The sequence below is a fragment of the Cannabis sativa genome, chromosome 6 (assembly GCF_029168945.1).
Source record: "Cannabis sativa cultivar Pink pepper isolate KNU-18-1 chromosome 6, ASM2916894v1, whole genome shotgun sequence".
Classification (NCBI taxonomy): domain Eukaryota; kingdom Viridiplantae; phylum Streptophyta; class Magnoliopsida; order Rosales; family Cannabaceae; genus Cannabis; species Cannabis sativa.
Window position 1 is genome coordinate 73,498,566 of NC_083606.1, and position 22,960 is coordinate 73,521,525.

At 30.9% G+C, this 22,960-nt stretch overlaps 1 protein-coding gene and 1 long non-coding RNA gene across 2 annotated transcripts; both read right to left on the reverse strand.

The window, feature by feature from the left end:
* Positions 1-2,272: 2,272 nt before the first annotated feature.
* Positions 2,273-3,996, reverse strand: LOC133039016 (uncharacterized). The gene is made up of 2 exons (XR_009688562.1): positions 2,715-3,996; positions 2,273-2,576 (listed from the first exon to the last, which is right to left on the reverse strand). It is a non-coding gene; the product is annotated as an uncharacterized LOC133039016 (long non-coding RNA).
* Positions 3,997-8,238: 4,242 nt separating this feature from the next.
* On the reverse strand, positions 8,239-9,607 carry LOC133039012 (histone H3.2-like). Its single transcript, XM_061117805.1, has one exon. The coding sequence runs from the start codon at positions 9,342-9,344 to the stop codon at positions 8,934-8,936; it is 411 nt and encodes a 136-aa protein (XP_060973788.1). The 5' UTR covers positions 9,345-9,607; the 3' UTR covers positions 8,239-8,933.
* Between the last annotated feature and the right edge of the window lie 13,353 nt (positions 9,608-22,960).

Here is a 22,960-nt window from a genome sequence, read left to right on the forward strand (position 1 = left end):
AGAGGTGTATCAATATATCCATTTTAAGGGGGTGCGATTATAGAATTTTCCTATAACATATATATATATATTTAAGGAAAATTCTACAATGCACACCCTTAAAATGGATATATTGATGCACCCCTATCTGTTTTAGCATCCGAAATAATTTTTTAATCAAATTTTTTCTCATGATCATGTACATTATAGTTATTTAAGACATCCTGCAAAATTTTAAGAAATTTGAAAAAGTTTGACATGTCGAAAATTATGTTCAAACAGTGTGTTGTACGCGTGACTATTTTATTTTATACGCGTGTAAAATAGACTGTTTGAACATTGTTTTCTATATTTTAAATTATTCCGAATTTTTCAAAATTTTGTAGGATATCTTAAATAGTTATAACGTACATGAATATGAAAAAAAATCAGACTAAAAAGTTTTTCTGGATGCCGAAACAAGTTAAGGGTGCACCAGTACATCCCTTTTAAGGGGGTGCATTGTAGAATCACCCTATATTTAATTCTTACATTGTCATTATTCAATGTTCAAATTTTCTAACAGAAAGTAATTTTTGTAATAATAATTTATTAGTAGTGCGAAGGAAATATGAGAAAGCAGAGTCGGTATATGTAAATATAGTGTATATTTATATATGTACAATGTATTGATTAAGTTGAGATGTATATATAGTATATAAGCAATAATAATACACACAATGATCAATTAAAATTGATTAGTGATTATGGAATGGGATTTTTTCTATTTTGGGTTAAAATTACCTTAAATAAACATTTATACTATAATAAGCAAAAATAAACATTTATATTGTTTATTAATTTCAAATATACTATTTTTAAAGTTTCTTATTTACAAAAATACACTTGAAAAACTCCCCCAGATGCGCAAGGAGATGTGTGGCACACATGTGGCTATGTGGGCGAGTGAGACTCACACGCGAGTGAGGGACAAAGCATTCAGACTTGCCTGACGCTCACAAACTGTAGCGTCAGAACGCAGCAGTGTTTGCCACGTGGCGAATACGGACAAAATAAATTTTAACGTATAAGGCTTCTTTTCTCAGTGCAAAACAACTAAACAACAACACAAAAACAACTAGAAAACAACTCAACCATAGCATATAAATCAATTAAAGTTTATCATATTATGCAAACAAAAATAAATTTATAAGACAAAAACTTCAAAAAATACAATACTGAAATAACTTAATAGCAACGAATAAACAACACGATAACAATTTTATTTTAATATAAAAATTAATTGAGCATCAACACTTACGCCAACTTAAAAAATAAAATAAAAACAACACTCAAATAAAAATATATATATATATATATAAATTTATTTTTCTTAGTTAAACAACTAAATAATGACAAAAAAAAACAACTGCATAAACTCCACTACAATATGCAAATTACATAGGCATAAAAATAACTCTAAAAAAGTAAAAAACATCACTAATGTATAAAATAAAATAAACATGTGTATATATTAATTTTTATTTGGTTGAATAACTAAATAACAACCAATAAATAACTGCATAACAACTTATTATAATATGCAAGTTAAATAGACATGAAAACAACTTCATAAATTACATTAGATCTAAGAAAAAAAATACACAAATAATCTATAAAATAAATTTAAAAACAACTACGTACATTGTACACCAACTTAAAAATATATCTACACATTAAAAAGATAAATATATATTCATTTTTCTTTTTGTTAAACAACCTAATAGCAACGAATAAACAACATAATAACAATTCTATTTTAACATAAAAATCAATTGTACATCAACTAATAGTGTATAAAATATGAAAGAAACCAACAAACAACAAAAAGTATGAACCATGAAAAAGTAAAACATAAACTATTTTTCTCTTGATTGAACAATTATACATGAAAAAATAAAATAACTAGATAACAACTTCATATTAATACGTAAATTAATTAATTAACAACGCATTGCATTAACTCAAAAGAAATTCAAAAATTACTGATAAATAAACTTTAAGAAAAAAGTAAAAGAAACTACAAGATACTAGTGCATTAACTTAAAAAAATTATATACCCATAAAAAAGTAAACATATATTCATTTAATATTTTTACGTAGTTAAACAACTAAATAACAACGAGCAAATAATTAGATAACAACCCTATTCTAATATGAAAAGTTATTAGACATCAACATGTGGTGTTAACTTGAAAAACATAAATAATCTTAGAAAAATAACACAACAACAATCTTTATATATGTTTCCATGTAAAATTAAACATATATATATATATTTAGTTTTTCTTAATTGAACAACTAAATAACAATAAATAAATAAATATATAATAACTCCACTGTAACAGAATATATAAATAGGCATCATAAAATAACTCCAAATACACTGCTCAATCATTAATTCATGTACAGTGGCTTCAACTTTCTTAAAAGATTTTGAAACATTTTCTTGTACACTTTCAATGTTTGCAACTCACTTCATTCTACTAAAGGAATAGAAATGAACAACAAGTCTATTCTGATCAACTTTGAAGTTCATCATCACTAAAAATCAAGTCCTGCAACAGTTAAAACAACATCAAAACAACATTAAACAAACTATAAAACAACTTTCTGCTATTATTTTTTTTTCAAATGAATGAACAACAATCAGAGAACATTTCAAACAAGACAAATTAAAAAAGCAAATTATAAACCTTGACAATATTTTTCTTTGAAAGCTTCAACTTGTCAACAACGTCAGAGGTCTTATCATGCACCTAAAAATATTAGGATGACAAAATTAATAAAACAATGAACCAATAAAAATACGATTAATAGCTATATAATACTACAATATATCATGTACCGAACAACATTAAAACAACAATATAACAACTAAAAAATAATGTAATTTATAAAATTTAATAAACATGCAACTAAAACAATTCCAATTATAATTCAAATACAATTGATAAATGTACGTAGCCTAATGATCTAGTTTTTTAAAAAAAACTTAAGAACCTTAGAATAAGAATCGTATAATAACTAAATTAAAACTAAAAAATAACTAATTAGAAACAGAAAAAAAATGAGAGACATAAACTATTTAAGGTTGAACAATTCTTGTAACTAAATACATCAAAAAAAAAAATATAAACATAGCAAAACAAGTCTTTGAAACTAGATAAAGACAACAAAAACTAATACAACTTCATCATTATTACCTCACATTTTTCCCTGAAAAGCCTCTTCAATGGATGACTTGGTGAAACAGCAACAATAAAAAAATTAAAAGATGAAACAACTATAAAACAACTTATAAACAACGTTAAATCAACGTAACCATTAAAATATTTAGATAAAATTTTTGATTCATAAAAAAGATAAAATATAGATCAACAAAAGTAATATCTAAACAATACCACGAAAATGCTAACTTAAAATTGAAATAAAATTATATTTGAATGTGCCTTATTCTTTAAGCTAGTAAAGAATTCTTTTGGGCATTTCATCAAACACCTAGCAAGTGTACTTTTATATGTATATATATATAAGAACTCAACTAACAGAATAAGAACAAAATTTCTAAAATCTGTAAGAAAAATAGAAAAATCAATAATACATAAGCAAATAAACAACAAACTCTTATAAAAACTATCAAATCCAAACTTTTATTTTTGTAATTTTAGCAAAATGAGAAGAAGAAGAAGAAGAAGAAGAAGAAGAAGAAGAAGAAGACCTTACAAACATCAATTGAACGACAATGGTGGCTTGAGAAGAGGCTTTGCGTGATGACGAGAAGCTACATATGGTGATTGTGCGAAGACGACCGTGAAAGCTCGATAAGCTTGATGAGAGAGTAAGAGATGATTTGTTGAACCTAGATCTGAATGAGGTTAGATATGAGGAAGAAGAACAAAAGGTAAATATGTAATTATAAAACTTTTAAAAAGTATTAAAGAAAATTTTAAAAAGTAAAAATGTTAAAAATTAGAAAGGATAATATAAATGTTAAAAATTGGTCAAAATAGTCATTTTGTGTAAAAATCTCTTATGGAATTAACTAATGGTACTCATTAGTCATCACTAAACTCTCACGATATGGTTTTGTTACACTTTAATTGCAATATTTGCATTATTAATTATTAATAATTAATGATGGAATTAATAAAGGAAGTGAGTCACTACACCAAAAACCCCAATCAGTAATATTTTAAAATGCCACTATTACTAATATTTAGTGACATTTTATATTTTAGTGGCATTTGTATAAATTGTAAGCTATACCAATGTGACTAAAAATACAAGTGTAACTAATTAATTTTTTAGTGGCATCTTAAAATGTCACCTAAATATAAATTGTGGTAATTTAAAATGTCACTATAATATTTACTATATATTTGTTTAATATTTAAAAAATAATTTAGTGTCATTTTGAAAATGCCAAAACTTATACTGGTGACATTTTCCTAAAAGGCCACTAAAATTTATTTCTATAATTTATTATTTAATTTTAATTAAAAAATAAATTTAATTTAATTTTATTTATATAAAAACCAATTATGTAATAATTTTTTAATTATTACCTACATTTATATAGCTTATTTAATTTAATTAAATATATATTTTTTTATATAGCAATTGTGACTCGTGTTGAATAGAAATATCAAAATAGATAATAGAACCATCAACCAAATTTCGTTGATTAACTCTGCTCATAAACTCTCTCTTTGATTATTATGTGTGTTTGGTTGCTTATAAATTAATGAATAGACAATTTTTGAAAAAGATATTTGATTTTTGTAACAGTTTTTGATAATATTTGTGTTGCTTCTAGATTTTTTCAGCACCCAAATTGGAGAGATGAATTTTATAATTTTATTTTTGTCCAACTTATTTATAATCTTGGGTTATTATGTGGCTTAGCGGTTGTTCTATTATTTTTTATAAACATAGATATTTAGAATTTTAATGTTTCTTTTGTTCCTTTTTAATTATATTAAAAAGAAATCAGATTCATTACTAAAAAAAATATATTTTCATTTATGAAAGTCCTCCTGAGAGCACTTTCCATTTTAGTGTTTTTGTTTTGATTGGTTTTGGGAAATTGGGCTACGCATTCTGATTTGAGGTTATATGTTATCATCTTTCATTTCTCATTTCCCATGTAAAAAGTGTCTTGGGTTATTATGAATATTTAGAATTTTAATTATATTCTAGAGAATGTATAATAAAAAGAAATCGCATTCATTACTAAAAAATATATTTTCATTTATGAAAGTCCTCCCGAGAGCACTTTCCATTTTAGTGTTTTTGTTTTGATTGGTTTTGGGAAATTGGGCTACAGATTTACAGATTTGAGGTTATATGTTATCATCTTTCATTTCTCATTTCCCATGTAAAAAGTGTCTTGGGTTATTATGAATATTTAGAATTTTAATTATATTCTAGAGAATGTATAATAAAAAGAAATCAGATTCATTACTAAAAAAAATATATTTTCATTTATGAAAGTCCTCCTGAGAGCACTTTCCATTTTAGTGTTTTTGTTTTGATTGGTTTTGGGAAATTGGGCTACAGATTTACAGATTTGAGGTTATATGTTATCATCTTTCATTTCTCATTTCCCATGTAAAAAGTGTCTTGGGTTATTATGAATATTTAGAATTTTAATTATATTCTAGAGAATGTATAATAAAAAGAAATCAGATTCATTACTTAAAAAAATATATTTTCATTTATGAAAGTCCTCCTGAGAGCACTTTCCATTTTAGTGTTTTTGTTTTGAGTGGTTTTGGGAAATTGGGCTACAGATTTACAGATTTGAGGTTATATGTTATCATCTTTCATTTCTCATTTCCCATGTAAAAAGTGTCTTGGGTTATTATGAATATTTAGAATTTTAATTATATTCTAGAGAATGTATAATAAAAAGAAATCAGATTCATTACTAAAAAAAATATATTTTCATTTATGAAAGTCCTCCTGAGAGCACTTTCCATTTTAGTGTTTTTGTTTTGATTGGTTTTGGGAAATTGGGCTACAGATTTACAGATTTGAGGTTATATGTTATCATCTTTCATTTCTCATTTCCCATGTAAAAAGTGTCTTGGGTTATTATGAATATTTAGAATTTTAATTATATTCTAGAGAATGTATAATAAAAAGAAATCAGATTCATTACTAAAAAAAAATATATTTTCATTTATGAAAGTCCTCCTGAGAGCACTTTCCATTTTAGTGTTTTTGTTTTGATTGGTTTTGGGAAATTGGGCTACAGATTTACAGATTTGAGGTTATATGTTATCATCTTTCATTTCTCATTTCCCATGTAAAAAGTGTCTTGGGTTATTATGAATATTTAGAATTTTAATTATATTCTAGAGAATGTATAATAAAAAGAAATCAGATTCATTACTAAAAAAAATATATTTTCATTACTAAGGAAAACTCTGCTTACACAAATATAAAACCAAACATAAAGGCTGCATTTTATAATTTCTAGAGTTAACATCACTTTAATAGATAAATATTCAAAATAAAGTCTATCTCATTTCAAAAGAACTTGGATTGTAATGGTAACCCACATATAACTTGAACAAAGAATTATCATTTCTTCTTTTTAGCGGCTCCACCAAATTTGCAAGAAAATCACAAAAAAAAAAAAAATTTAAAAACAGGAATTAGAACCAAAATAAATAAATCTTTATTGATAATGCATAAATGAACACTGTTTCAGAAAGCAAAAAAAAAAAAGAAACATAAATATATATATATTAATAAAATTTATAACAGAAACATAAATATATATATATTATAATAAAATATTTATTATTACATTTTTTTCCAAAATGGATGCTCTTCAATCTCAAGATTCCTAGGAATAACAAATTCAAAGCTATTCCTAGGTGTAACGAAACTCTCTTCTTCTTCCGTTATATTATCGGGGATAGGATCGTGATCACTTGCCTCTGAATTTGCGGGCGCTCTTGGAATTCCCGTCTCCGCATTCTCGGAAAGGTGTTTTTTTTACTCTTAAAAAGACCTTTGAAGATCTTATTAAGAGCTCCTTTCATTTCTTTTAGAGCGCCTTTCTTCTTTTGGCCTCTTGGCCTTTGAACATCAGTAAACTTTGGTGATGTCGCTGCATATCTCATACTTTGAGATCTTGGCATATCGGAGAAAGACGACCTCCTTGTTGGTACATCGGAGAAGGACGACCTCCTTGTACTTACAGTTGTTGGTACATCATCAGAAAAGGATGACCTCCTTGTACTTAGAGTCCTCCTCCTTAGATCAGAAAATGAAGCTCTAGTCATGCTTAGACTTCTCTTTAAATCAGAGAATGAAGATCGACTCATATTGGTGATCGTCGCGTTAGAGCTGTGGAGGTATGCAGTTAGAGTTTGTATTTACTGGTTCGAATGAGTTTGTATTTACTGGTTCGAATGAGTTAGAGGAGTGTATATAAGTAGGCGAATGAGTTTGTATTTACTGGTTCGAATGAGTTAGAGGAGTGTATATAAGTAGGCGAATGAGTTTGTATTTACTGGTTCGAATGAGTTAGAGGAGTGTATATAAGTAGGCGAATGAGTTTGTATTTACTGGTTCGAATGAGTTAGAGGAGTGTATATAAGTAGGCAGAGGTTTCTTGTAGTTTTCCCAATACAAACTCCTATAACTTATATACACTCCTCTCTCCTCTCTCCTCTCTACCTACTTTCATAAAGAGTGTATATATATGTTTTTGCCATCTATAATTGTATGAAAACTCTTTCCTTGTTTCCTCGTTGTTGTTATTTTGCCCTTTAATTTAATTGTTCGTTTCTCCTCTTAGAGTTTCTTTGCTTACAATAAAGTTTAACTGATATATTACAGGTTTATAAAAAAACGACAGTTTTTCAAGAAAACGACAATTTTTCGTAATAAACGACATTTTTTAAAGAAAACGACATCATTTCGGAGAGATAACATGTTTTCGGAAAACGATAATTTTTCGTAAAAATGACATTATTCAGAAAACGACATCTTTTCATTAAAACGACACTATTTCGGAGAAATGATTTTTTTCGGATAAACGACATGTTTTAAATAAAACGACATTTTTTAACGGAAGCGGCAATGTTTTAGAGAAATTACATCTTTTCTAGAAAACGACATTAAATTAAGACATGATTTCCGATTAACGACATTATTCATTAAACGACATAAAGTAAGAAATCATTTCTAGAAACGACATTATTAAAAAAAAACGACAAATTTCCAAGAAAACGAAACAAACTAGCATTATCTTCAAAAAACGACACTTCTTAAACGACATATTCATTTAAACACGGAAAACCAAAACGACAATATTTATAAAAAACGACAATTTTCTCAGAAAACGACATAAATTAAGGCATTATTTCCGATAAACGACATAAACTAAGAAATCATTTCCATAAACGACATTATTCGGAAAAAACGACAAATTTCAAAGAAAACAAAATAAACTAGCATTATTTTCAAAAACGACACTTGTTTAACAAAACTATATATTAATTTAAACACGGGAAAACTAAAACGACAATATTTATAAAAACGACACATTTTCGATAAGCACACCATTAGAGAAAAAGAACAATTTATGTGAAATCTCTCTCTGTAAGCCCTAATTGTACAATTCACAATCTGCAAAATTATTATTTTTGGATTGAAATTAAGCTTATTTTTGTTTAGGATTAGTGAATTAAGCTTATTTTATATAAAAAGAAAGATACATTAATTCAACCTTAGAACAAGATTAATCAAATTACTAATACTTCATTAATTAGATAAAACAGTAATAATAATTAACAACATGAGCTAAACTAATCTAATAATCATCCATTGGATTCAACAAAAAAAAAAAAAACAATGATCTAAAAGCAATTACAGAAGAGAAATGCAAAACCCTAAGCTCTCTCACCTCTAATCCTACGAGCCAACTGAATATCCTTTGGCATGATTGTAACTCTCTTAGCGTGGATCGCACAGAGATTAGTATCTTCAAACACACCGACCAAGTAAGCCTCCGCAGCCTCTTGAAGAGCAGACACAGCGCTGGATTGGAATCGAAGATCGGTCTTGAAATCCTGAGCGATTTCTCTCACCAATCTCTGGAACGGAAGCTTTCGGATCAAAAGCTCAGTACTCTTCTGGTACTTTCTGATCTCTCTCAATGCAACGGTTCCTGGCCTGAATCGATGTGGCTTTTTCACTCCTCCGGTGGCTGGAGCAGACTTTCTTGCCGCCTTGGTTGCCAGTTGCTTCCTTGGAGCCTTTCCTCCGGTGGATTTTCTTGCTGTTTGCTTGGTACGAGCCATTGAGGGGATGAAATTGAGTTGTTTGTTTCTCGGGAAAATTGAAAGAGAAAATGGAGTTTGTTGTGGAAAGTGTGGGATTTGAGTTTGGTATTTATAGTAGTGGTGAAATGAAGAGGATGAATCTTGAGCGTTGATTTATTCTTAATGGACGGTGTAGATTCATTTTAGTGTGTTCATGCGGATCTTCAATCAAATTAAAAGTTTTGGCGGGTTTTCAAATTTTTTGTTTAAGCGCGCTAAAATTTGTAATTTCTGATTTTAAAAATATATAGGAAGGGAGGAAAATACATGCAAATGTATTAACATTTTTTTTTTTTGAAGGATGTAATAGTAATACTAATTTTTTTATTTAAGCAAATATATTAAATATTTAAAATAACAACAACAAAAATTAGTGATATAAAAACCTAATTATAGTTCAATTACATAAATATTTAAATATAATTTTTAACGGTAATAATAATTAAGTTATATTTTTTTAGAATTTTTGTAAGTATCTAACTATTAAGTATAAGTCAATAGTCACATGGCAGTCCTTGATTTATTTAAAAATTAATTTTAATATACTAATAAGAAAATGACACGTAAATAATGACTTGCACTCTGGTTATAAATCTAATTTATGATGATGATGTTTTGTTATGATTTATGTATGAATTTATGTGTCGAGATATATATGAGAGAGAGCTATGGAAAGTAATAGATAAGATGAACAAGTAAGTTTTGTCACAAAGCAGAACAACTCAAAACAACAGTAGAACACCAGTAAAACACCAGTGAAAACTTAACACAGTATACTGCAGTATGAAACTTATAAAAAAATACAGTAAAAAAGTAAAAAATACCGTCTGACAATATTTTTGTAAAAAAATAACAAAAGTTAGTATACTATCTAAATTTCCTAAAGATTTTTGACATTCAACTCATACACTAAAAAAAAATTCAGCCAAAAAAAATAATAATAAAAAAAAATCTTAAATTAAAATTGTTAAGATATATAGTAAGTTCAGAAAAAAAACAAAAGGCATATACTTTTAAAATAAAAGAAATATACATTAACAATAATGTTAAAACTAAACTTCTTTATTTCAATTTTCCAAGTTGACATTAAAATTGAAATTATGAAACTTGGTAAGGTAAATATTGATGATCTAAATCATAATTTACGTTCCTCTACTTCTTTTTCCAAATTGAAAATCAGAGAGTTTTCCAGAGCTGATGCAGAGCCCTGTGCCTCATTCACGAAAATAGGCAAATTCACCAAATGCTCTTTATCACCATCAATACCAGAAATAGGAACTCAGATCGAGACTTAGGGAATTCTTCTCAGAGCTCAAGGATCCATGCTCACGCAAGGTCACCATCGGCCGACCAGCATGGGGAACCCCCAATCCTTTCAATGGAGCAAGAAAAGAACACGCGACTTCACTCCTCGATTCATGCCCATATATATAATCAAAAAACACTACATATGTTATGCAAAGAATAAAGCTATATATACATTAACATTCTTCATTTAATTATATATCTAATTAAATTGTAATGTATATGTTTTTTTATGTCACATGATTATTTTATACATAATTAGTACATAAATAAAATGGTAAATACCATTTTCGACCCTGTGTTTTGCAAAAGTTACAGATTGGACTCTGTGTTTTGTTAAATGACAAAATGGACCATGTATTTTCTAAAATAGTAAAAGTAGGACCCTGAGTTTAATTTTTGACAATTTAATACAACCAACTTGAAGACAATGCTTAATACAAACAAATACAAAAAATGTAAACAATTTGGTCATAACACTTTTAGATCGGATTATAATTAAACTTTATTTTGACAAAAAATTAATTCAGAGTCTTATTTGTACTATTTTAGAAAATACATGGTCCATTTTGTCATTTAACAAAACACAAGGTCCAATTGATAACTTTTGTAAAACAGAAGGTCTAAAATAGTATTTACCCTAAATAAAAACACATTAATACATGTAAAGATTGAAGATAATTACCCTAACTAAGGCATAAACTCCCTCAATTAATCATAATCCTAGTTGTCTTTATTTTCAAATTAACAATAATTATTTATTTATTTTGGCAACAAAAAAGTAACATATATATATAAGGATATGACTTTGTCGCGTGATGTACTTTCACGAAATGTATTCCGTGGTCATTAGATGGGTCTCAAGGTACATTAAATGAGTATCAGGGTACGTTTTTACTTTTTAACCCTAATTACCTCTAAATCAATCTCAATCGTCAGATCAAATAACTCCTTGACGGCTGTCATACATCACGAATTACAATCTGTGAAAGTACAATAACGGGACAAAATCTTATCAATATATATATATTTTCTCTGATGTTTTTGGAAAGTTGTGCCTTTTTTTTAATTTGTATTTTAATTTATTCAGATTAAAAAGGTCCTTATTTGACCATTGTTTTTTGAGCCTTTATATATATATATATACTTTTAAATTTTGAATATTATATATAACGTACGTACCCATGCATGAGTTGCAAGTAGCTTCTATATATCGTTCCAAACCAATTGATGATTTGAACTCTTTCTTTTAAGTTTTCCTAGTTTCAGAAATTAATGGCGTTAGAGTTAGCGTCTACGGAGAAGGTAGTGCTAGGTTCGATTTCATTTGTAAATGAAAAAAGTAATCTACACAATCTTAAACCAACTTACATAGAGAGTTAATTTTTTCAGTTCATATTGTGAGTGAACAAGACAAATTTTGCAAGAACTTTCACTGGAAATGCCACATTATACTAGATATTATAATGTACAATAATATACTAAATAAATAATATATTTATACTAGAGTTAATCAATAATATGTATATCCCATTTAGTGCAATAATAAAATATTATAATGTACAATAATATACTAAATAATAATATATTTATACTAGATATTACAAAACCAATATCACATAGAAAAAGATATCAAAAAATATCTGATTTGTTTCACCAAGACCCAAGTTATCCTTGCAAAACTCCACACTTTGATCCTATATATGAGGCAAGGCAAGCATTCCCATGTTCAATATCCCATAGCTCACACTGCATTATTAGTGCCAACTCTCTTCCAAAGTGAAAAAACCCAAATAGCTAGCATTCTAATTAATATCTAAAGGATACAAAAGTTGTCAAGAAAAGATGAAAGAGAAAGACATGTAGAGAATATCAAAAGTAACATAGACGCGAGCATGGGCAATGTGGATGAGTTTGGAAGCAGTGACTTCGCCATTCTTTCAGCTCGTTCTGTTGTACAGCCATAGGTCCGCCGACAATGGATTCTTTGATGCAGCTTCTTTGGATTCACCTTGAGTTTTCTTAGCAATCAATGGTGGAGATGAGTAACTGAGGCTACGAATGCAATTGGATTGATAATAAGGGTTTTCAGTTGGAAATAAGAAGATTTATCAAAAACAGGAAAAACAGAAAATTGGATTTTTAGCTCTCTCTCTCTCTCTCTCTCTCTTACTTCTGTTTAGCTGGGAACTAAGGAGAAAATCAGTTTTGTTCTACAATTTAAGGGGGAAAATAGCAAGGTTTTAGTGATTCTAATCCAATGTAAGCTCCCATGCTCACCCTTTTGTGATTTCTTAGGTTTCAAGTTAAGTTATGCATGATTTTAGAAGTAGGGTTTTGTGATGTTTAAGGATATTTGATTTTGTATATAGAACTTAAATTAAAGTTATTTAAGTTGATTTACAATAGGTTTGATGTTTGGTGTGGTGATTGAGCAAGGTTTGAGTTGATGAGCTTAAGCTTTGCTCTCTAATGGTGATTTTTGCTTCAAGGGTTATTCGTTGGTTTTATTATATAATTTCTATTTATTATGACGTAATTAGATGTTTTGGAGGTTCTTGTGAAATTTGGGGTCGAATTGAATTATTTGCAAGGAGTTTTATGTTTCCTGCATTGAACCGGTCAACTAGTTCAGTGGGACCTGTAGGAACTGGAATTCTGGTTGGTCCCCAAGAAACCTCACAGAACTGGACTTTCAGTTGGGGAACCGGTCTGCTGTTTGGGGCAGTTTAGGGAACCCTAATTTTCCCCCCTTTTGTAATATTTATGGTATTGCCATGTTATCCATCGATAGGGAAACTTTTAGTTTCGATTTTAAGTCTCCGAAAAGTAATTTAGCGTGTCACTCATCAGTTTCACAAATATTGTGATTTAGGGGCCTATAAATCGTCGAGCAGCAGTTCTACTCAGGTTGAACGACAGACTTGAATTCAGAAACGAGGTAAGACTAGTGTAATGATATGCATGTGTGTTTACATGTTTAGCGTACATGTTTATTAAGCCCGTTAGATTACATCGATAGCGGTATCAATATACGTAGATTTATATTGGATGCTGATAGATGTATGTTTGGCTTAGATACCGATCGACGCTATCGCATCGGTACGACTAGAGTATGACTAGCATACCGAGTGTAGGTTGATAGTATTATCGTACGAACGTTTTAGCTAGACTCGATGCGTGTTGAGCCTTTGGAATAGGGTTATGGTTGGGTGTATTGGCGCTTGCTTATAATTTGAGTTATATTTATGTTATTGATTATGCTTTTCTTACTCAGTCTGTCGACTCACAGATATTATTTGCATGTGTAGGTAAGGGCAAGGCTAAGGTTGAGCAGTCGTGAAAGCGAGCAGATGAAGATTGTGCATGTCGAGGCAGTTAGACTTGGAGCGTACGATCTTTGGGACAACTAGACATATTTTGTATAGTCGTTATGTGGCAACTTTTGTATTAAATACCAGAAACGGTTGTAAATATTTTATACTCGGGATCTTGGTTATATATATGTTATTTATTTTGGTATTTATAAGTATTTAAATAAGGTTTTAAATATTCACAATTTTCAATAAACTCGTTGATTAGCAACGAGCTGCAGAATTATGTTAAAATCACGATAGCACGCCTAAACTAGTAGGGTGTTACAAATATTGATTTGGAAAAGATATGAAGCTAAGTTTATGATATTTTTTCTACTTTCAATATCGGTTCAGTCCAATGTAAATCTTATATATCTGATCCAAGTTTAGTTTGTTAATGCCTTGAAAATAACATTCCACTTAGCCAAGTGTAAGTGAACCACATTGCTAATTATCACGTCAGTGTAAGTATAACTGAATATAATTTTTTAGAAAATAATAAAAAAAGCAAGTATACTTTTTCTTTTAAACTAAAAATATATACATATTATGTTAAAAAAAAACAAAATTGGGATGCTTCAATAAAATTTTGGAATATTAATATAATTTATTTAATTATTTTTACAAATATTTAAATTTGCTCATATTTTTCTCATCAATATTTAGATTTGATTATAATTTTTCCCCTATAATTGTTCATTTTTTTTACCATAATAATTGAAAAAAAAATATAATTCACATATTTTTGTAAATAGGTGAGAGTCATAAAGATGAAAAACTTCTCTATAATCAATCATGTTACAAATCCCTAAAAATAACCTGAAAGTGATTTTCTAAGGTTGCATTTGGTAACATTTTAATTTTTTAATTACAAAATGAAAGTAAAATTTTTATTTTTAAAAATTTTGTTTTTGAAAAATAAAAATGACATCTGTAACCACTTTTGTTTTTCAATTTTAAAAACAGAAAATAAAAGTGTGTTTTATAAAGTTATTTTTTTTTTGATTTTATTTGAGACGGGTCTAAGTTTGTAGTCGGATTTGGATTCGGGTTAGAGGTCAGGTTCAATGCTAGGGCTGTGGGGAGAATTTGGATCCGGGTCTGATCGGAGTTCAAAATATTAATTAAGAAAAAAAAACTATTTAAAAATGATTTTTTTTTTATTTTTAAAATTTTGATTCTTAATTAAAAAATTAAAAAATAAAAGCAGTTTTATAGAACATGTGTTTAAAAAATATTTTTACTTTTTTAATTTTAAAAATAAAAAATTGATTAAAAAAGTGTTATCAAACACCACTTAAATATTTTTAAAATAAAAAATATAATATCCTAGTGTTTGGTTTGATAAATTCAAAAATGTTAACAAAATATACGAGACTGGTTTTAAGTTTAACTATTAATTCGTTATTAATAACATATAACCAACAAAATGAGAAAGTGATGATCATTATTTTATTCTAAATTTATAAGATACTATTGTTATTGAATAATCAGAAGAGGAAGAAAGTAAGAAAGAAATAAAAAATATATATTTAATATGTACTGGTGATTTCGGTTGCCTGTTTTGAAATAGTAAATGTCCCTATATATCTATTCTAAATTGATCAATGGTCAGATAACTATTAGTTTTATTTGGATGGCTAAAAATGAATGAGGGATTACATCTTTCATTTTCAACTGAGGAATTACATAAGACCCCTTTTAATTTAAATAAATAATAAATAAAATATCAATCCAATACAAGGTACATTAGAAAACTTAATATTTTTTAATAAAGAATAGCAAACTTATTGTTTTATGTATTTATTTATTGAGAAAAAAAACTTAGGGTGTGTAATTTGGAAGTAATTGGGTAATTATTAGATAGGGTTTTTCTATTATTTTAATCTATAATTATCTAATTAAATAAAAATTATATTTAATTTTTTAAAAGGTGATATTTTTGTTAGTGGGAGCTATAGCCCCCACATTAGTGTTAGTGGGTACACCTAATATTACTATTTGAAAATTATTTCAAAATTAAATAAAATTATAAAGATAAAAAAATTAAATAATAATATTAGGTATACTAATGTAAATATATAATATATATATAAGTAATTCATGTTGGTAATTACCTATAAAAATAGATATCATCACTTTAAATTTATTGATAATTCAATTTTTTGAAAAATTTTACTACTAAAATTTAAATTTAGAGAGTAAAATACAAGAATGATAATTGAGGGTTTAGCCGAAATAATAATAGAGTAATTTGTGGCATAAATACTTAAATTTAACTCTTAGTTGTAAATAAATACCTAAGTTTAATTTTTAGCGGTAATAATACCTAAGTTATATTTCTGGAACTCTGTAGGTACCTAACTGTTAAATGTTAAGCTATTATATCTACTTGTCATTTTTTTATTGGTATATTTGAACTAATTTTTTTTTTTAAATAATAAAAATTTAATGAGGTCAAAATCCCCTGGGCCTGATGGGTTTCCGGCAAAGTTCTATAAGTCACACTGGGATGTGGTGGGCCATCAGACGGTACAATTTGTTCAGGAATTCTTTGCTGAGGGCAAATTCACAAAGGAGGTCAACCGAACTTTCATTGTCCTCATTCCCAAGAGGAGTAATGCCTGTAAGTTTGATGACTTTCGCCCTATTAGTTTGTGTAATGTTTGTTATAAGATAATTGCCAAGATTCTGGCAAATCGAATCCGTGGAGTTCTTGATAATTTGATATCTCCGTACCAATCTGCCTTTGTTAAGGGGAGATGGATTGCTGAGAACTCAATTATAGCCCATGAGATTGTGCATGACATGGAGCGAAGACATGGTGGGGAGTCTTTCATGGGGATTAAATGTGATATGTCTAAGGCCTACGATAGGCTTGAGTGGAATTTTGTGAGAAAGGTTCTTCATGCTTTCGGCTTTCATGAGAAGTTCTGTGCTATGATTATGGAGTGTATCACCACGGTCTCGTTTCAAGTTCTGTTAAATGGTGGATTGACTAAGATGTTCAGACCTGAGAGGGGTTTGAGGCGGGCGATCCTCTTCCCCCTATTTATTCATTATGTGCTCTGAAGTTCTTTCCCGAATGGTGTGTGAAAAGGAAAGGAGTGGGTTAATTACGGGTTATAAGTGCTCTTCGAATGGCCCAAGCGTTTCGCATCTTATGTATGCGGATGACACTATTTTCTTTGTGAGAGCATCGATTGAGGAGGCAACAACTCTAAAGGAGGTGATGGATACTTACTGCCTTTGGTCGGGGCAACAGATCAATGTGGGGAAGTCTAAGGTCTTCTTTTCCAAGAATTGTAATGTGAACACTGGAATATGTATCTCGGATTGGCTCGGGTTTGACTTAATGAATGGGGACGAAACCTTCCTAGGCAATCCATTGCTTGTCTCTGGGAACAAATCCAAGGATTTTGAATATGTTGTGGATAAAGTCAAATCTCGCCTAGATGGCTGGAAAGCAAAACTCCTCTCACAGGCGGCTAGAACGGTCCTAATAAAAAATGTGGCCTCAGCTATACCAATCTATACTATGTCGCTTTTCTTCTCCCAAAGAATATTAGCAACTCTGCGGATGCGGCTGGTTCGCGGTTTTGGTGGACAGGGAGTGTGGACGGAGGTAAGTTTTTAGCGCTTCTAAATTGGGATAAGATTTGCAAGCCGAAGGTGCTTGGAGGTTTGGGGATTCGGAAATTCAGGGATATGAATCTATGTCTTATAGCGAAATTGGGGTGGATGATTGCCAAAGACCATTCGGCTTTGTGGATTCGTGTAATCACAAGCAAGTATTCATTCGAATCCTTTTTTTGGTGTGACATGCCCCCTCGGGGTGCGTCAACTGGGGTGCGTGGAATTTGGAAGACTCGGCAATTTATCCTTAGTCACAGTGCGTGGATTCTTGGTCATGACTCAAATATTGACCTTTGGAAATGGAATTGGGTGTGTTCTGATGGAGTGGTTATGGGGCCCAAGGACTTTAATCCTAGAGTTTGCTCTCATCTCTCCACAGGCGATGCGAAAAGGAATAATGGAAACGGTTGGGACAGAGAGTTGATAGCAAGAGTTTTTCTGCCTGAAGCGGCCAATTCTTTGGTAAATTGTAATGCTGAAGAATCTTTAGAGAATGATCGTTTGATTTGGATGTCCAACTCTTCGGGGGATTTCTCGCTCAAATCGGCTTATTGGAATCTCTGTTGTAAGGACTTATCTCCTATTTCTATGTTCTCTTCTTTGTGGCGGTCCCCTCTTCATGAAAGACTCAAACTTTTCCTATGGAAAGTTGCACATGACTGTCTATTGTTTGGAGCTAGATTGAGCAGAATTTTTGGGAATGTTATCGGTAAGTGCCACTTATGTAATGAGGAAGGTGAAGATTCGGCCTCTCATTTTTTCTCTCGGTGCTCTATTACCAGAAGTCTTTGGCTTCAAAGCAAATGGAATGCCAGGGTGGATTTGATTCCTCTCTCTAGTGGGGCAGAGGTTGTTTCTTGGATTCTGAATCCAAATGTGGTGGGTGATGTTATCTCTCCTTCTGATTGTAAAGAATTCTCCTTGTATGCATCTGTTCTTTATCACTCTCTTTGGTTTTTTAGAAATGATGCTTTCCATAACAATGTCCAGTGGACATTGACTGAGATGAAGAAACGGATTGAGAATCAATTTATGGGGTTACGGAAAGTCTTGGTGAGGCCGGATCTTTGGTGGGGAGGAAAGAGCCATTGTTGTGCCCGCATGGACTCATCCTCGGCGGGACGAATACGGATTAATGTGGACTATGCCACTAAAGATAGCGAGAGGTGTGGGAGTGGTGGTTCGTGACGAAAGTGGTTCGATACTTGCTCTGTTTGCTTCCAAAGTGCATGCCTCCTCTCCGATCCACGGTGAGCTCCTGGCGATGTCCTGGGGCCTAAAGGTGGGGCGGCATCTCGGGGTTACGGCGGCGGACATTCTTTCAGATTGTCAAGTTCTAGTGTCGGCCATGTCTTCCTCCACTTTGCCCCATTGGAAACTCTGGTCTCTGTTTGGTAGTGTTATGAGGTTGTATTCCTCCTATGATGTTGTTTCTTTTTGGATACCTAGAGAGTCTAACGAAGCCGCCCATCTCCTTGCTAAATGGGGGCTTAGTCATGACTGTAATGGTTACTTGAACTTTTGGGAGGTGAGTCCCCATGTACTCACCAACATCATGTTGTTTGATAAATAAATGGTTCTCCTTTTCAGTAGCAAAAAAAAAAAATTTAATGACTTGGACCAATCAAGAATTTTCACGTAACAATTTATTTAATTAGGTACTTATAGAAGTTCCAAAATTATAACTTAAGTATTATTACCACAAAAAATTAAATTTAAATACTTATTTATTAGGTTAATTTAAGTATTTACTCATAATAATAATTATAATAATAATAATAATGGTAATAAAAGGTGTTACTTAACTATTACAAAAAAAAAAAAAAAAAGGTGTTAGTTAAAGAAAATAAAGAAGTCCATCAAAAAATAGACAGTGTAGAGGTGGGCCACCTATTTCACTTTTTATTTATTATACTGATTTTTTACTATTTACTTGTTATTCTCTGCAACTTATATAGGTAACGTATACACACACAGTATAATTAATGAATACTATGTTGACTCATTAAAGAGTGTAGAAAGAGGGTAAATTAACAAAAAAATAAACACAAATCATATAGGACAATTAATAATGACAAAACAACACTAACACGCTTCTAATTAGCAAACCACACTATCATTTCAACAAAAAAAAGAAAGAAAAATTAGCAAAACCCCACACAATTAAATTCTAATATTAATAATATATAATATTGTTTATATATATAAGTACCAATTCTAAACAGTATTATATATTATTAATATATATATATATAAACAATATATATATTAATAAACAGTATATACATTAATATATATATTAATATATATAAACAGTATATATATTATTAATATATATATAAACAGTATATATATTAATAAACAGTATATACATTAATATATATATTAATATATATATAAACAGTATATACATTAATATATATATAATACTGTTTAGAATTGGTACTTATATATAAACAGTATTATATATTATTAATATTAGAATTTAATTGTGTGGGGTTTTGCTAATTTTTCTTTCTTTTTTTTGTTGAAATGATAGTGTGGTTTGCTAATTAGAAGCGTGTTAGTGTTGTTTTGTCATTATTAATTGTCCTATATGATTTGTGTTTACTTTTTTGTTAATTTACCCTCTTTCTACACTCTTTAATGAGTCAACATAGTATTCATTAATTATACTGTGTGTGTATACGTTACCTATATAAGTTGCAGAGAATAACAAGTAAATAGTAAAAAAATCAGTATAATAAATAAAAAGTGAAATAGGTGGCCCACCTCTACACTGTCTATTTTTTGATGGACTTCTTTATTTTCTTTAACTAACACCTTTTTTTTTTTTTTTGAAATAGTTAAGTAACACCTTTTATTACCATTATTATTATTATTATAATTATTATTATGAGTAAATACTTAAATTAACCTAATAAATAAGTATTTAAATTTAATTTTTTGTGGTAATAATACTTAAGTTATAATTTTGGAACTTCTATAAGTACCTAATTAAATAAATTGTTACGTGAAAATTCTTGATTGGTCCAAGTCATTAAATTTTTTTTTTTGCTACTGAAAAGGAGAACCATTTATTTATCAAACAACATGATGTTGGTGAGTACATGGGGACTCACCTCCCAAAAGTTCAAGTAACAATTACAGTCATGACTAAGCCCCCATTTAGCAAGGAGATGGGCGGCTTCGTTAGACTCTCTAGGTATCCAAAAAGAAACAACATCATAGGAGGAATACAACCTCATAACACTACCAAACAGAGACCAGAGTTTCCAATGGGGCAAAGTGGAGGAAGACATGGCCGACACTAGAACTTGACAATCTGAAAGAATGTCCGCCGCCGTAACCCCGAGATGCCGCCCCACCTTTAGGCCCCAGGACATCGCCAGGAGCTCACCGTGGATCGGAGAGGAGGCATGCACTTTGGAAGCAAACAGAGCAAGTATCGAACCACTTTCGTCACGAACCACCACTCCCACAGCTTCTCAGTTATCTTTAGTGGCATAGTCCACATTAATCCGTATTCGTCCCGGCCGAGGATGAGTCCATCTGTGCACAACAATGGCTCTTTCCTCCCCACCAGCATCCAGTCTCACCAGCACTTTCCAGAACCCCATAAATTGATTCTCAATCCGTTTCTTCATCTCGCCAATGTCCACCGGACATTGTTATGGAAAGCATCATTTCTAAAAACCAAAGAGAGTGATAAAGAACAGATGCATACAAGGAGAATTCTTTACAATCAGAAGGAGAGATAACATCACCCACCACATTTGGATTCAGAATCCAAGAAACAACCTCTGCCCCACTAGAGAGAGGAATCAAATCCACCCTGACATTCCATTTGCTTTGAAGCCAAAGACTTCTGGTAATAGAGCACCGAGAGAAAAAATGAGAGGCCGAATCTTCACCTTCCTCGATAACATTCCCAAAAATTCTGCTCAATCTAGCTCCAAACAATAGACAGTCATGTGCAACTTTCCATAGGAAAAGTTTGAGTCTTTCATGAAGAGGGGACCGCCACAAAGAAGAGAACATAGAAATAGGAGATAAGTCCTTACAACAGAGATTCCAATAAGCCGATTTGAGCGAGAAATCCCCCGAAGAGTTGGACATCCAAATCAAACGATCATTCTCTAAAGATTCTTCAGCATTACAATTTACCAAAGAATTGGCCGCTTCAGTAAAAACTCTTGCTATCAACTCTCCGTCCCAACCGTTTCCATTATTCCTTTTCGTATCGCCTGTGGAGAGATGAGAGCAAACTCTAGGATTAAAGTCCTTGGGCCCCATAACCACTCCATCAGAACACACCCAATTCCATTTCCAAAGGTCAATATTTGAGTCATGACCAAGAATCCACGCACTGTGACTAAGGATAAATTGCCGAGTCTTCCAAATTCCACGCACCCCAGTTGACGCACCCCGAGGGGGCATGTCACACCAAAAAAAGGATTCGAATGAATACTTGCTTGTGATTACACGAATCCACAAAGCCGAATGGTCTTTGGCAATCATCCACCCCAATTTCGCTATAAGACATAGATTCATATCCCTGAATTTCCGAATCCCCAAACCTCCAAGCACCTTCGGCTTGCAAATCTTATCCCAATTTAGAAGCGCTAAAAACTTACCTCCGTCCACACTCCCTGTCCACCAAAACCGGCGAACCGCCGCATCCGAGAGTTGCTAATATTCTTTGGGAGAAGAAAAACTGACATAGTATAGATTGGTATAGCTGAGGCCACATTTTTTATTAGGACCGTTCTAGCCGCCTGTGAGAGGAGTTTTGCTTTCCAGCCATCTAGGCGAGATTTGACTTTATCCACAACATATTCAAAATCCTTGGATTTGTTCCCAGAGACAAACAGCGGATTGCCTAGGAAGGTTTCGTCCCCATTCATTAAGTCAAACCCGAGCCAATCCGAGATACATATTCCGTGTTCACATTACAATTCTTGGAAAAGAAGACCTTAGACTTCCCCACATTGATCCGTTGCCCCGACCAAAGGCGTAAGTATCCATCACCTCCTTTAGAGTTGTTGCCTCCTCAATCGATGCTCTCACAAAGAAAATAGTGTCATCCGCATACATAAGATGCGAAACGCTTGGGCCATTCGAAGAGCACTTATAACCCGTAATTAACCCACTCCTTTCCTTTTCACACACCATTCGGAAAGAACTTCGCAGCACATAATGAATAAATAGGGGGAAAGAGGATCGCCCGCCTCAAACCCCTCTCGTGTCCGAACATCTTAGTCAATCCACCATTTAACGTAACTTGAAACGAGACCG